Source organism: Dreissena polymorpha, chromosome 6 (assembly GCF_020536995.1).
Source record: "Dreissena polymorpha isolate Duluth1 chromosome 6, UMN_Dpol_1.0, whole genome shotgun sequence".
Lineage (NCBI taxonomy): Eukaryota > Metazoa > Mollusca > Bivalvia > Myida > Dreissenidae > Dreissena > Dreissena polymorpha.
In genome coordinates, this window is record NC_068360.1 from 4,289,182 (window position 1) to 4,304,706 (window position 15,525).

A 15,525-nucleotide genomic window follows, 5' to 3' on the forward strand; every position below is an offset into this window, starting at 1 on the left:
ACAAGTCCATCATACAGTCCTACGAGTCCATCATACAGCCCGACCAGTCCGTCATATTCCCCAACCAGCCCAAGCTACAGTCCAACAAGTCCTAGCTACTCTCCAACGTCGCCCAGTTACAGCCCTACTTCACCGAGCTACAGTCCAACCTCACCCTCCTACTTCCCCACATCCCCTAGCTACTCCCCCACTTCGCCTAGCTACAGCCCCACAAGCCCCTCTTACTCCCCCACATCCCCGAGCTATTCACCCACGTCGCCCAGTTACTCCCCTACGAGCCCCAATTACAGCCCCAGCTCGCCCAGCTACAGCCCCTCCAGCCCTAGCTACTCCCCTTCGTCACCTGCTTACTCCCCCTCAAGTCCGAACTACAGCCCCTCTTCACCCTCATACTCCCCTCCTCACCGAAATACAGCCCACAATCTCCCTCCTACTCGCCAACAAGCCCCTCATATTCACCCTCCAGCCCCAAATATTCACCCACATCGCCGAGCTACTCCCCTGGAAACTTCAGCTACTCGCCAAGCTCCCCTCAATATTCCCCCTCATCCCCGGCATATTCACCCTCCTCCCCTGCATATAGCCCAGGCATGGCCAGTGACCGAGGCTCACACAAGTACTCGCCAAGCTCACCACAGTACAGTCCAACATCCCCAACGTATTCTCCCTCAAGCCCACAGTACTCGCCTGCCAGTCCAAGCTATTCTCCGTCAAGTCCGCAATATTCGCCCGCTAGTCCGTCATACAGTCCACAATACAGTCCTTCGTCACCTGCTTACACTCCAACAACTCCGAAGTATTCCCCTACTAGCCCGACATACAGTGCTGCAGATGATAGTGATTCAGATTAGGCTTATGTGGGGGGCTGAATTGTGTTGTAACTCTTACAGTGTTGACTTGTACCATAACAAAAATAGGCAGATATCATGTCATTATTTCTTATTCAGTCAGTTTGATGAGGAACATTGATCGTGTGTTTGTATTAAACCTTTTGTGATATTGACTTTCGCCATTCACATTCAATTTTGGAGGTTATTGTTGTTTTTGTCATAGGCTTAGATGTTATATTTTGTAAAGAAACAAGCCATGTTTGTTTGGCATATACATGGACTGGAATGCTACAAATCAGACATAAGTCTTGAATTAACAATGGCAGAAATCATTCATGTACTTTGCATATGACTTTGCCCATTTAAGTCAGTACTGGCAAAATGTGTGTTGATAAATTCTCAATTTGTGTATAAAAAGCGCAAACAAAGCTTAATGGTGTTGGTTGTGTAAGCTATATGTGTGTACATACATATTAAGTAGAAATTGTCCTTGTAAGTGATAGAAGAGTGTATGCAATATTTGTTATGAATGTATGTTTTGCATGAAAATCGTGTGTGACTTTTAAGCAGGCAATCTGACAATGACTATAAAAAATATGTTGTATAAAAACTGTAATTACAATGCGGAGTTATTCTTTAGTTGTATTGTGGATCACATTTGGGGGCTGAATTTTGCATTTTTGTGAATGTCGGGTCTTCCAAGTATTTGTTTTTGTGAAAAATATATTACTTATTGTGAGAATCAAATATTGAAAAAGAGAGAGAAAAAGTTCATACATTATTTTGATTTTCTTGAACACTTAATTCATCAATCTGTATTGGTGACAGTTTGTATAACTTGATAATTGAAAACATGTGTTGACTTCAGATTCATTACATCATGTTTGTTTTTCTGTATATATGTGTATAGGATATGTAATATTTTGTTTCATTGGTAACATCTCTTGAACATACAGACATAGAGGCTCAGTGCAACCATGTCTAGTGCTATCTATATAAAGTTGTCTGAAGAAAGAATTAGTACTATTTGTGAATAATTTGTGAATAAACCACCTATTTAGTGTTTAAAATATATGTATTAATTATGTGTGATTTTGTTGTATGTATATTTTTATCATAACATTGTAAATATGTATCTCAAACTTAATTGTACATTGTTGTACAAACTTGGATAATTACATTTATTTTTGCTCACGGTACATACCAAATTCCTTTCATATTTACTGTAAATGCCATTAAGAAGTTTTCAATCCTCCAAAATGCAGGACTGTTTAATTAAAAAGTGTTGGATGTGTATTAAATTATTTTGATTTATATATATTTTTATGGGTAGTAAATGCAAACCATGAGATATGAATAACAACAATTACATCTATCTATAAAAATAATAGTGTCATAATTTTTATTCTATCAAGAATTTACAAATATTTTGAGATGGAAATGTAAACTCTTTTTTACTGTATAGCGTTCATGTTCGGGGTTACTTTTTCATTATTAATATGCAGATTTTCAACACTAATGTTGTTCTTTGTCTATGGAAAAATCTGTGCAAATCAATAAATTCAATAAAATAAACATTTGTTCCATTTTTAACCAGGTTTTCCGAAGGAAAAAAATGGTTATTAAATTGGCGAATGTGGGCGGGCGGGCTGGCGGGCGGAACAAGCTTGTCCGGGCCATAACTTTGTCGTTCATTGTGAGATTTTAAAATCATTTGGCACATTTGTTCACCAATATTAGACAGTGTGTCGCGCGGAAGAATTACGTCGATATCCCCAGGGTCAAGGTCACAATTCGAATTCAAAGGTCAAAAATGGTTATAAATGTGCTTGTCCGGGCCATAACTTTGTCGTTCATTGTCAGATTTTAAAATCATTTGGCGCATTTGTTCACCATCATAAGACAGTGTGTCGCGCAAAAGAATTACGTCGATATCTCCAAGGTCAAGGTCACACATTGAGTTTAAAGGTCAAAAATGGCCATAAATGAGCTTGTTTGGGCCAGATCTATATCATTCATGTTGAGATTTTAAAATCATTTGGCACATTTGTTCACTATCATGGGACGGTGTGTGGCACGAAAGAATTACGTCAATAATTCCAAGGTCAAGGTCACCACGACTAAAAACATATTTATTTTGATACAGATTGGGTTAATTATAAACAATTATCAGATTAAGGGTGGCAACTAAACTAAAACTGAACTGATTAAATCAGTTCAGTTTTAGTTGTCTCCCTTTATCTGATTTTTTCACATTGAAAACCTGGTTTTGTGACAATTTTGTCCCTTGTCTTTACTTAACTTGAATTACCTTTAAATATTATATGTACATATATTTTACTTACATGAACAGAAATATTACATGTAGTGCGTGAATATGAAGTGGTTTCACAATATATATAAAAGTGTTAAACCATTCACTGAAAAGTTGACAACGTAGAAGTTGTAAAAATATTGAAAGTTGATGTTACTTAAGAATCGAAAGTTGAGAAGTTGAAATCAAAAGACAGTATTTTACAGGATTTAAGATCGATCTGAATATATTCAATCAATAGCTGTCGTTTTTGGTCTGTAAATATTTGTCATGATAGACCACAGTGAGAATTTAGAAGTGGTTTTTCTCCTTTAACTATTATGCCCCCACGAAGTTGTAGGCAACAAGCATCGCGCTTGTCTTGCCATGTGCCTGCATATAAGAACATGGACTTTAATCCTTAGGCTTATGTTTTCAACTACTGCTCAAACGTCACAGTGGAATGACCTAAGGTGATCGTAATTAAAGGACGGTAACGATATTTGCATGATTATGGACTCTGTCACTGTTCCACTCTAGATTATATTAGCTTGAAGCTTGTTTAATAAAGCCCCTTTATTTATGAGTGAATCTTTCTTTAACTCTTACAGCTGAATAACTTTTATATGCGGATGATCATCAAGAAAGGAATTTAAGCTGCCACACTTTTTGGCAGAATTATGGTAATTTGTCTGTTTTTCTATTCAATTTAAAAGATGATCAAACACTTAAAGGGACCTTTTCACAGATTTTGTCATGAATTGAAGTTTGTCGTTAAATACTTTATATTGATAAATGTAAACATTGGATCTAAAAAGCTCCTGTAAAAACAAAAATAAGATTAAAGAAAAAAGTAACCCTTAACTGGGCTCGAACCTCTGGCCCCTGGAGTAAAATTCTAATGCTTAGACCTCTCGGCAATCCGTGCTCATACAATGAATCATGTATTTTATACCTAATATAAGCAATCTTTGTAGTGTCACAAAATATAACGACAACAACAGAAATCTCCAAATTATTCAATCGTTTCGCGTTGCAATGCTTTATAATTTTCAGGTTTTTAAATCGTCAAAAGATGAATAAAATGGATATTTTTGAGCATGGTAAATGTTCCGTATTACTACATATCCTCAACAATATCATAACTAAAACGAAAATGTGCGAATCTGGAAAAAAAAATTGTCAATATACCAAAACGTGACCAAAACGGGAAATGGCCCCTTTACGTTTATTTTTTGATGATAACACATTGTAATGAATTTGTCCGTAGTTAAGCTAGAAGTTATTGAGATTTGAGCTTGAGAATTGATTTAAAGAGTTATATAACATCAAAGCTCGATTATACCTGGTAAATAAAAAAATATGGGGTAACAACATGTCCAGGATATTACTCAAAAGGTCAGGATTGAAAGTGGAACCATGCGAACGACAGTAGTTAACGAGAGCGCCCTGAAAGCATAGTTGCAAGAAACAGGGAAGTTGCTGCTGAAGTAAATGTTAAGGTCAAAATATACTAAATAGTTTCCTTATATGTTTCGATGTATAAGCGACAACTTTGAGCGAAAATAAATACAACATTTTGCACATAGAGACCCCCATAACCATACCTTTTTTTGACGGGCATTCTTAGCTGAATCGATTTAAGCAATAAAAAAAGATATGTCATGTTCAAACCAAAAAAGAATTCGACTCTAATCAAAATCGACTGTTTTTTGCACCTTTTTTCGGCCGTTTTCCAGTGGATTGTAACCTTTTGCAGTGCCATTTTTTACTTTAATCTCCAACTTTATCCTATTTCAGGGATTTTGTAGTGAACACCTATGCTTACCCTATCAATATCTCCAAACGATAAAACCAGAACAACAGTCAAAAGTGTTTAACATGCCTTCGAGGAAAATATGATTTGTTTAGAGAGTACAGCCCTTCATGACTCGATTATTTACCTTCATGACTTGATTATTTAGTATATTGTAACCTTAACGATTTCTGACATCACGAGTCGCCCCCTTGTTGTTGCTACCAAAATGTTCTATATTTAGAAACGGGAATTTCAAATAGTGACGAATGTGAATGGTTACAAAATGTCATAACTATGAAAATAAATACGTAGAATTACATTATTTCACGCATACCATTATGCAACCATCCGTTTTCTCTTCCGACTTGATACATTTACAGCTTTCCATTTAATATTTTACAGACACAACACTCGTCCGGAATTCGCGCGAATCCATTAAATCCGATGCCACATTTAAACCGTTAGCTCTACTCGTAACGTTAATTTAAAGTAAATCATTTTAACTTCAATTAACACATCTCTATTACTTTCAAACTCTACTTCATCAAATCCATAGAAAGGCAGGTCAGAATCTTTGTCATAAATCAGAAAACATTCATCGTACTCCGCCAATTTTTACACATTTTCAAAGAATAAAAGTGCTATATGTCCCACTTCCTGCTGAGAATATGTTAATTTCTATTTATAATTAACCGATGAAATGTTACATATCCTTAAACCAGGGCCTTATGAATTCAGTTATGTAAACATTTGACCTCTCCCAGGACAGTAAACAAAGGAAATAGAAATTAGGTGTGAGGTCACTATCAACAAGAACAGAATTGTTTTACGAACGAAATTTGTTTTAGTTTCTAAGAAGGTTTTTTCACGTAAAACGGTCTTAGAAAAATTCACTCAAACCGGTGTCAGCAATATTCCTGGAAGGAAACGTTAGAAAAACGTTTCCAAAAAAATGTAAGAATTACCATATACTATATTAAATAGATATTTCGTCTGATTTTTGATCAGGTAAGGCTTTAAATGGTCAACCATTCCATGTCGGTTTACGAAATGTAGCTTATACCTTAAGCATAGGTGCGTTGCACCTATGCTAAAAATTAGATGAATCCATTGAATTTCTTTGTTAACCAACAAAGACTAGTGAGAAGGGACTATGGCGGTTGGGGTGCAAACAAGAGTACATCCTAATATCGTTTCAGTGTTTAAGGGAGCGGTAATGATGCACGGATATCATTACTCAGAGCTGTGTTTATCTACCGTACAAGTCCGGAGAAAAACGATTTATCACGATCGACAAACCAACTCCTTGTTGACTATGAACAATCATTATTTCTCTAAATTTATTTGTAGAATACCGATACATAACGAACGATAACACGTTCTGCTGACGCTATCTACCATCTAAACGAAATGGTCCAGTCGGTAGTAATAAATCTCACGACTTTATGCCGGAAACGGCCGACTAAGTATCATATTTCCCTAACAACGTAAACTTTAGAGATAACAAAACAGGTACCGGTATTGAATTTGCGATTCGGCGTACAGCTATAGTGTTTTATTGTTTTATTTTAATATCAGTTGGTGTTAATATGTACAATTTGTCATAATAATACAGCAAGAAAATATATTTTACTCTAACTTTAATTTTTAATGTAAAAGATATTGGAAGTACTTATCAAACTTAGAAGCAGTGATTTTCAAATCGAAAGTAGAAAACATGTGCACTTGTTGTTTATACACAATTCCAGTCTTGTTAGACACAGGTCGTCTGCAGAAGAGGAGTTGTTGAATCCCGGCTCCGAAAGAAAGCCTTGAGTTATTATAAGGTTTAAGATAATGATACACTGGACCATTCAATCTATTTCTTGTATACCTGTATATGTACGTTTGAATGCAAAGATCTTAAGGACTAAAACCATCTTGTATGTAAAACAATAATAACGATTCGCAATTAATATAATAATCATTAACATACCCACTTATTGGGTAATTTACAACCAGTTATGATTGGTATAGACATACAATTGTCATCGAAGGAACTTATGTCATCATAAACAATTATACAGATCTACATATGGCAATCAAGATCTATTTCAAATGTTAATACGCAAATCATAACATAGTTCTTCATCTAATCTGTTTTATTTCAATAATGTAATGCTACATATTTACCCTTGTCAATTTAAACTATTGCAAGCCCATATTTTGGCCCAACAAACATTTTCATTACAGGAGTTTGTATGACGAATCAAGTGTGAATCTGATTACTGTGTCTGATAGCTAAGGTTTGGAGGAATTGCAACGTGACTTTATTAATATATGATTATCGAAGATTGCAAAACACACAAAAACAATAAACCGTTGTTTATATAACAGAGAAACAAGTGAAATACCGTGTTGCTAATTACAAATCGTCAATCGTGAGAATACGGCAAATCCAACATGATAATTTACTGTATATACAATTACACTGCACGCGACACGTCGTCTTGATATGATGAGAAAGTGTAGAATTTTATTTGAAAATCCCGTAGTGCACAATAACAGGCAGTGGGCTTACACGTAGTTGTACAGTGACTACATGTCGCATGCTTGTACGGTTTTCTGATTCATGGCCTGCTTCTTGTCCTTGTGTGACCGTATACAAGATACAGTGTGCTCAGGTGAGGTAAAACCTATGTTAAAGGAACTCCATTGATAAAAATAATTCAGTATTAATAAGTATCTTTAAAATAAATAAAGATGTTCTTGCTTTTTGTATAGTAGTTTAAAATAAAGCCTTTACAGTTAGGTACTTAAATATAAATGCATTGAACGGGTGCATTACTATCAACTACATTGAAAAATGAACACGTACTGTACTTATTTTCAAGACAGAATATTAATCAAAGTACTGACAGTACTGGTGTGACGATGCTTTTGAAGAGGATTGATATAAAAGCATCTATTTATGTTTTTCTACATCACCACAATTGTGTATGTGGGTACGAACAATTTGGGAAGGAAAAAAATGGGTACGAAAATTTTGGGAACAAAAGTTATGGCAAAAAATATTGGGTACGAAAAAAGATTTGGTTACGAAAACAAATTTGGGTAAGAAAAAAAATTTGGGTACGAAAAAAAATTTGTGTACGAGCAAAAATGTGGGTACGAAAAAAAAATGGGTACGAAAGAAATTGGGTACGAAAAATGTAGGGTACGACAAAAATCGGGGATACGGGGTAGTAGTACCCGTGGGGACCTTGATCCATTCAGCGAAAATGGGAGGCGGGTTACATTCTCGATCAAATATAACAAGAAATATCTTTAAAAAGATATTCGACGTGTATTTTCAGTACCACTTATCTTAAACAAACGTTCTGTTACAGTAAAGCTTTTGTGGGTTATAACATTACGTTTCAGCATATAAATTCAAAACATGACATGCTCTTTAATTGCACCACATTCTTTAATTTCACATGTATATCATACCAAACTTTATATTTCGTTGTTTCCTTTCCTAAGTTAATGATGCTATGTGTACGGAAGTGATTTCACATGCCGATGTGCATGAAAATATACTTTTTCTCCATTATTATTGTTTTTTCCGCTCTAATTCGATAAGCTTAGACATGTTTGTTTGTTAAGTACGGCAATAATTTCATGATGATTCCCGAAAGTAGGTATGAGCACATAGTCGTAACAGGGCCATCGTCGGACTTTTCAAAGTGGTCAGGCTCTAATTGCCGGAGGCCTGCAAGCGCCGAAGGCGAGAAGCTACTGGGGGGGGTCCGGGGGCATGCCCACCCGGAAAACGTTTGAAACATAAATCGTGACATCTGGAAGGTTTTGAGGCCAAAGTGCACGATATTACTAAGTTACACGGCGCCGCACCAGGCTCCATATTATTTGCAAATGCGATAAACTAGGAAAAAAGGTTTGAAAATAGTTTATTAATTTGCTAAGTTGCAGTGCTGTACCACCTTTTCCAAATACACAGCTGTGCCTTTATCCTCGAGCAACGAAGTCCTCTGCAAGTTAAGTTAAGTCAAGAGCGTCCGTTTGTGCTTATGAACGTGTACAGTCATAAGTTTGTTGAGTCTAGTGTGGGAGACAAAGAATTTGCATAGAGGGACGACGATTTCTGCCACTAATGTTGAGGAAGGGGGGGCAAAGTGTACATACTTAAGATCGACCGTAGACCCCTGTCTCCGAGCTCCCTACGCTGTAATAGCAACGAATTTCACTAGATGATATAGATCTTAACTCATTTAGCCTCTTTAAAAAATTTTCATACCCCATGAAAAAAAATATTGGTTTAAATAAATCCTTCGGCTTTCTTTTAGTATTTGCGTGTATGTTTATTCTTGGATTTGCAAAAGAAGACAATGAATACCCCATATAGCAGACCGACGTTGGCCCAACGTCGGCATCACGTTGGCATGATGTTGGCGTTGGCATGCGAACGTTGGCCAAATATCGGTTGGCCAACTTAGGTTGGTACCTTCTGTGGTAATATTTGCCAATGCTGCCGGAATTCATTATTTGCAGTATAATATAAGATTAATGCTTCGTAGAAATGAACAGATTGAAATTTTAAAAAGATAGGTATGCCACGAATGGGCTTCCGTAGTTTTTATATTTTGTGCAGAGGGACACCGTGATATAACCTTTTCTTCGTTTTTGTTTTAATTGGAAGAGACAGGGTCAAAGGATTTTGAAACAAGATGAGCTAGCTGTCTCATACCTCCAATTGAACGTCAGGCAGAAATCATCATCTTCAAATGCATTGCCGTCCTAGTTACGGTACAATATTGCATTTCTTAGGTTAAGCTATAAGAAGGGGTTTCTTGGACTATTCATTTCCTTCAATATGTGAACGAAGGGAATATAGCATTTGTTCGTGTATTATTATTATTGCAACATAGCGGTGGTTATCATTTTACTCACTTGGAAAAAAATCGTCTGCATCTTCCGTTATAAACATCCGGAAAAATGGAGTGTACAGTGACTCGTTTGTACCATCGGAAAACAACAAAGTTAGAAAACGGATAGAACTGCCCGGATTTTATCACTTTTGCAACAGCATCAGTTTAGTATCGAAAATCGGCGTTTTTTCTTTAAATACGGAGGCATGATGAAATATGTCTGATCCAGAGGAGATTAAACAATTCATCTCCTAGCTCAGCCTTCTTTTCTCTTTTTTTGTCAAAAAGTGGTCAGGCTATAGCCTGACCGGCCGTCAGCCCACGACGGCCCTGCGTAAGAGCACTTGAATACGTGAGTTCGCCCATGAACACATGGTAAGGTTAACTAAATCTCCGCGATATGACCTAATATGTGTTTAAAACAGCAAACAATATCCAACAAACGAATGAATTGTCAAACACAGTATGTGCACTGATGTGGCTCTGTAATTTCTGTTTCAAAAGTTTATTAATTATGCAAAATGAGAAAGCACGCATAAGAGCGAGTTTCACAGGTATCATTAGGCTATTTTGCTGTTTATATACCATAGTCGCTACAACGTTTACAAATAGCAGGTTCGAAATATTTCGTTTTCTTTACACTAATGATCGCGTTGAAAGTTAATTTTACAAGTTTTAATTCGCAATTTATTTACTGAATCACGACAAATGTCAAATACAATAGAGAAAATGCATAGTTGTTTCATTGATCTATAAATATATAATGAATTGAATATAACTGAGTTAAAATTAACGTTTTCAAACTATTATTAAATCTTTTTCCCAGAATATGCTGTCCTATTTATAGCTGAGTTTCTTATACCTTTATCAATGATAATCAGCGAGGTATGCCGATTAGAAAAATCGAGCTATCTCAATCGGACTTGCTCGGTCTTTTACATTGGTCGTCATTGTGAAGAATTTGTTCATGGTATGATAACTTAGACAAGCTGCTTCGGAGCATCGTCAAAAAAACATCCATTGTTTCAATGGTTTTCATACAGTTTATTATGATATCGCGTCTTTTATAACTGATGTACACAGTGTTGACAAATGAATCACTTCAAAATGACATTTTTACTATCAAACGAAATGATTAGCTACTTGTATTAATATGTGAGGCATTTATTTATTTTGTATACACGAATCACCGATTATAGGTACAATTATATGTGTTCGTATGAAAGCAAATAAACATCTGTTTCTATCTGCCTTAACAATGTCGCCATTATTTATTTAGGATCTTGCTTATCATTACATGGTTAGCCGGCACTACATAATCATTTTGCAATATCTTCGTTAAATATATTATATGAAAGGTGTAAACACATGTGGGTCATATTTAAATAAAAGCGATAATAACGTCGCTTCTGTTTAAAAGTATGAGGAAAATCTTCTACATAAACAGTAATAATGTGTTGTGAAAAGTTTAACGAGAGGGTCGTTCGGACGTCCAATTACTGTTCTTCACAATCAGAGGCAATAATGTTAAAATTAACGGTGATATATTGCGATGAATACATGGATATGTCTAACTTGAAACTTGCTAATTTGATGAACCGCCTATTTATATAATTATATTCAATGGCGTTGTACAAAACATATATATGTACATACAATTGATAAAATATAAGAGTGATTGATACTATTATACACCATTAATTAAAGGATTAATAATCTAAAATTGTGTGATATAAATAAAAATGCTGTACGATACTTAAGCAATTAAACAATACCGGCTACAATATTAAAACTTAGCAAACGTAAAATAGTATGTAATAAATTGATATAATTTGGTTCAAGACAATAATTAAAATTATATTATGAGCAAATTTGTGGAAACATAAAGACACTGTTTTCCATAAACTGAAAGGATACATGAAAGGATATTTCTGCACTCTGGCTGTCGGATCCCACAGCTACCGATCACCTGTCACCCTTACAGACACTTCTTTTGGGTTTTAACCTTATTTGAACTATTGTGACTACAAGTCACAAATAGACTGACCAAGTGTGACTACAAGACACAACTTAAAGGTTAAAATTATAGTGTGACTATAAGACATAACTATAGGGGCTAAGCGTGACTAAAATACACTGGGTGATGTCGTTCAATCATTGAGCAACGAAGCCCTAATGATTTTTGGTTATTTAATATTCTCGTTTAAAATAGTGCGTATAAGTCTCTAAAATACCATGTTTTCAGAGTTTCCGTTTAAAAATTTCGATTGTTTTTGATATCCTTATGTCCAGGGGAAGTTCATTCCACAGGCGTGGTCCGACAGTTTTAAAACCTCTGTCACTAAAGGTTTTTCTCTTGTTGAGTGGGACATTGTAGCACCCTTCCGATGACGAAGCTGAGCGCAGAGGTCGTGTATGTACTTGTTCTGAAAGAAGATCTGTCAGATAAGGGGGCGCATTCCCAATTGAGCAGTTAAACATGAATGCTATAATTTTAAACGTGATTCGTGCTTTTACAGGTAGCCAATAGAGTTCGTAAAGAGATTGTTTAGAGCTGTCAAATTTTCCACGGTTGAGGACAAGTTTTGCACACATGTTTTGAAATCGTTGCATTTTCTGGATTTTACTTTGCGATATTCCATAAAGGATAACATTACAGTAGTCAAGATGTGATATTACTAGGGAAAGCACGAGAATTTCAGTTGCTTCCTTGGTGAGGTACTTTCTGATGTTTTTGATTTTTCAGATAATTTAGCATTGCTGTTCGGCATTTGCGCATTACATGTTCATTGAAAGTTAATGTCTCATCTAAGAATGCACCCGGATATCTAATACAACTTTCTGCCTCGATGTTATCACTAGCTATATTGATTTTTGTTGTTGTTACACTTGCCAAGTTGTTGTCTGCTGCCAGACATAATAAATTCAGTCTTCGAAGTATTCATTTTTAATTTGTTTCCATTCATCAATTGTTAATTGTAAGTGCGCATTGCTCTAGTTCTTGAATAGCATTTGACTCTGAATTCGCTGATGTAGGGCAAAAACGTTTGTTTGCTGTATGATCATCGGCAAAGCCGTAGACTGTTATTGTAGGTGGGATGAAATCAAATAACGTCCCGGCATATGTCAGGTACAGCCAAGGACCGAGGCAGTTACCCTGGGGAACACTGCATTCCAGTGGACGTGCTGATGACAATGCTGAGTTTACGCTTACTCGGCAGTGTCGTGGACGCAAGTATGTGTCGATTCAGCCGAGTGCAGTCGATGATAACCCATACTGTTTGTTAAGCACATCAGTTAAAATGACGTGATCCACGGTGTCGAAGGCGGCGCTTAGATCAACGGCGATCAACGCCGTCACCTCCTGTTTCTCCATACCGTCCAATATACCATTCACTTGACTTAACAACGCAGACTCACATGAGTGAAAACGTCTGTATGCGGATTGGTTTTTCGGTAAGAGACTGTTTTCGTCTACATGGGAATTGAGTCGTAGTAGAACGGCCTTTTCAATGACCTTTGACAGGAAATAGAGGTTACTTACAGGTTTGTAGTTTACAAAAATTAGTTACAGTCCTACTTTCTTTAAAAGTGGTCTTACTAGTGCTTGCTTCCATTTTGAAGGGAATACACCTTGTGTGAGAGAAAGATTTACCAAGTTTGTTATCAATGGTAGGAGTTAATGAAGTAATGATTTTAGGATATGTATGGTAATGACGTCTAGTTCACAAGATTTTGTGTTTAGTTCAGTGATTATCTTTTTCACTTCTTCTGTAACGTTTCAAAGTATCCATTATAAATGACCCAAAACGTTCTATATTTTGGAAGGTAACATATAAAGCACATCAATGTCAGACTGACTTAATAAACTTTCCGTAGGTACCAAAGATAATTGATGATTGTTTACTTATAGATCCGTTTGAAGCTTTGTGTTTGATCGATATTTGTTGCCATACCCATTCAGACAGACAAACAGACAGACGGACGGACGGACGGGCGGGCGGGCGGGCGGGCGAGCGGGCGGGCGGTCGGGCGGGCGGTCGGACAGAGAGACAGACAGACAGACTACAGACAGACAGACAGACAGTTTAATACAACCACATTATAGTATGCCATTTATATCAAAAAGTTAATAGATTAGTTTTGTTGCAAAATAAAAATCACTGCACGTGCAATGAACAAGTTGCATATAGATACCAAACACAGTGTATTCGTCGTTTTAAATTTGCTATATAGAAACTTGCTTAAATGGTCAACCTTATAGTGTTATTACTTAGGCTTTTACTCAGTGATAAGTTATATTTTGATAAACAGTGCAAACATGGGCATGAAAACGAACGGGGATTTTTTAATATGACTGATGACTGATGCTTGGAGTGTCGCCGTCTTCCAATCTAACGTCATTGACGTTAAAAATGACGTCAAAATGATTTAAAAAAGTTTATCCTATTTAATTTATGACAAACAGTCAATGTTAATTATAATTATGTATGAAGTTTTATTGTTGGATTGTGAAAATATCAAATTATTAAGTAAGTGAAGCACACATTTTGATATTACTTGTTGACATGTAATATGTAAGTATTAAACGTCATTTCATTTTTGGCGTATTTTACGATTTTTGGCGCCATGGTATATAGCGTTGTTTATCTGGTAATCATGTTTAATATTTGAAATCTAGAAAATTTATTTTTATATTCGTATTCCTCACGTCCGACTTATCTTTTTTGAAAAAGTTTCCGTAAAACAAAAAAAAACTTTTGTATGTGACATATCTTTACTTTACAATCTCATGTTCAGGACAGAAACGTCCTGCACAAGTGATGGTTATCGGTTATTTAGTTGCCCTGTACAAATTCTTTAAAAAAAACAAATGCAAACTATCAATACATGTAAAATGACAGAACGGCGACATTGTTCAATAATATAAACAGTGCTCATATAAGAAGATTAGAACCCATGGGCTCTCTTTTTCTTGTTAAAGTCTCGTATGTGTAGACCCTTAATTTATTTGCAAACACGAACTGACTTTTGTATAAAGCTTGTTGTAGTATAGTTTGTCTTTGTGTGCAGTCGCACGTTGGATGATAAGAAACACACCATAACGACCAGTAGAAAGTTTGCCAAAGACGACGCGTTCATGAGAATAATAATTTATTTTACAGCAAAAAGCAAAACGTATACTGACAACTTGTAATACTTATATAGCGTTACAAATAGCATTGAACATGCAATTTTTACTTAGTTTACATAATGAACGCTGTTATATTTTCTTTTTTTCATCAAAAGCCCGGAAGACCGGAAGCCACACAGGTTGGGTTTAACACAATAACATTGAATTGGAAAAAAGTAAAACGTATTTTTCAAAGCTGACTACTTGCAGATATAATACTAGACCTGAGCGAAAACAGATGGAATCTGTTAACGGTATTTACCAACACAAACTTTGAGAAACCTGACTCATACAAACTTAGTCTGCTTTGTTTTCTTAAAATATGTTAAAACATTAGCCGTGCCAAAAAAGTAATCGATAACGTACTTTGCAGTTCATCCGGAAGGAGCGTATTTCAGTAATCTCATATTTGACAGGCCTGGAATTGTCGACACTAGAGGTATTTAAAGGAACCAAGTGATTGTTTACCAAATACGCCAGTAATCGGAGCAATGTAACCACATCAAAGGCTGATTATCGATATG

General features: G+C 35.9%; 1 protein-coding gene across 1 annotated transcript in view; it reads left to right on the forward strand.

The window, feature by feature from the left end:
• LOC127833765 (DNA-directed RNA polymerase II subunit RPB1-like) overlaps positions 1-1,145 on the forward strand; it is a 149,812-nt gene extending 148,667 nt beyond the window's left edge. Inside the window, exon 28 of the mRNA XM_052359191.1 lies at positions 772-1,145. Within this exon, the coding sequence (XP_052215151.1) occupies positions 772-851 (80 nt within the window). The 3' untranslated portion in view covers positions 852-1,145. The remainder of the gene's footprint in view (positions 1-771) is intronic.
• Positions 1,146-15,525: the final 14,380 nt, after the last annotated feature.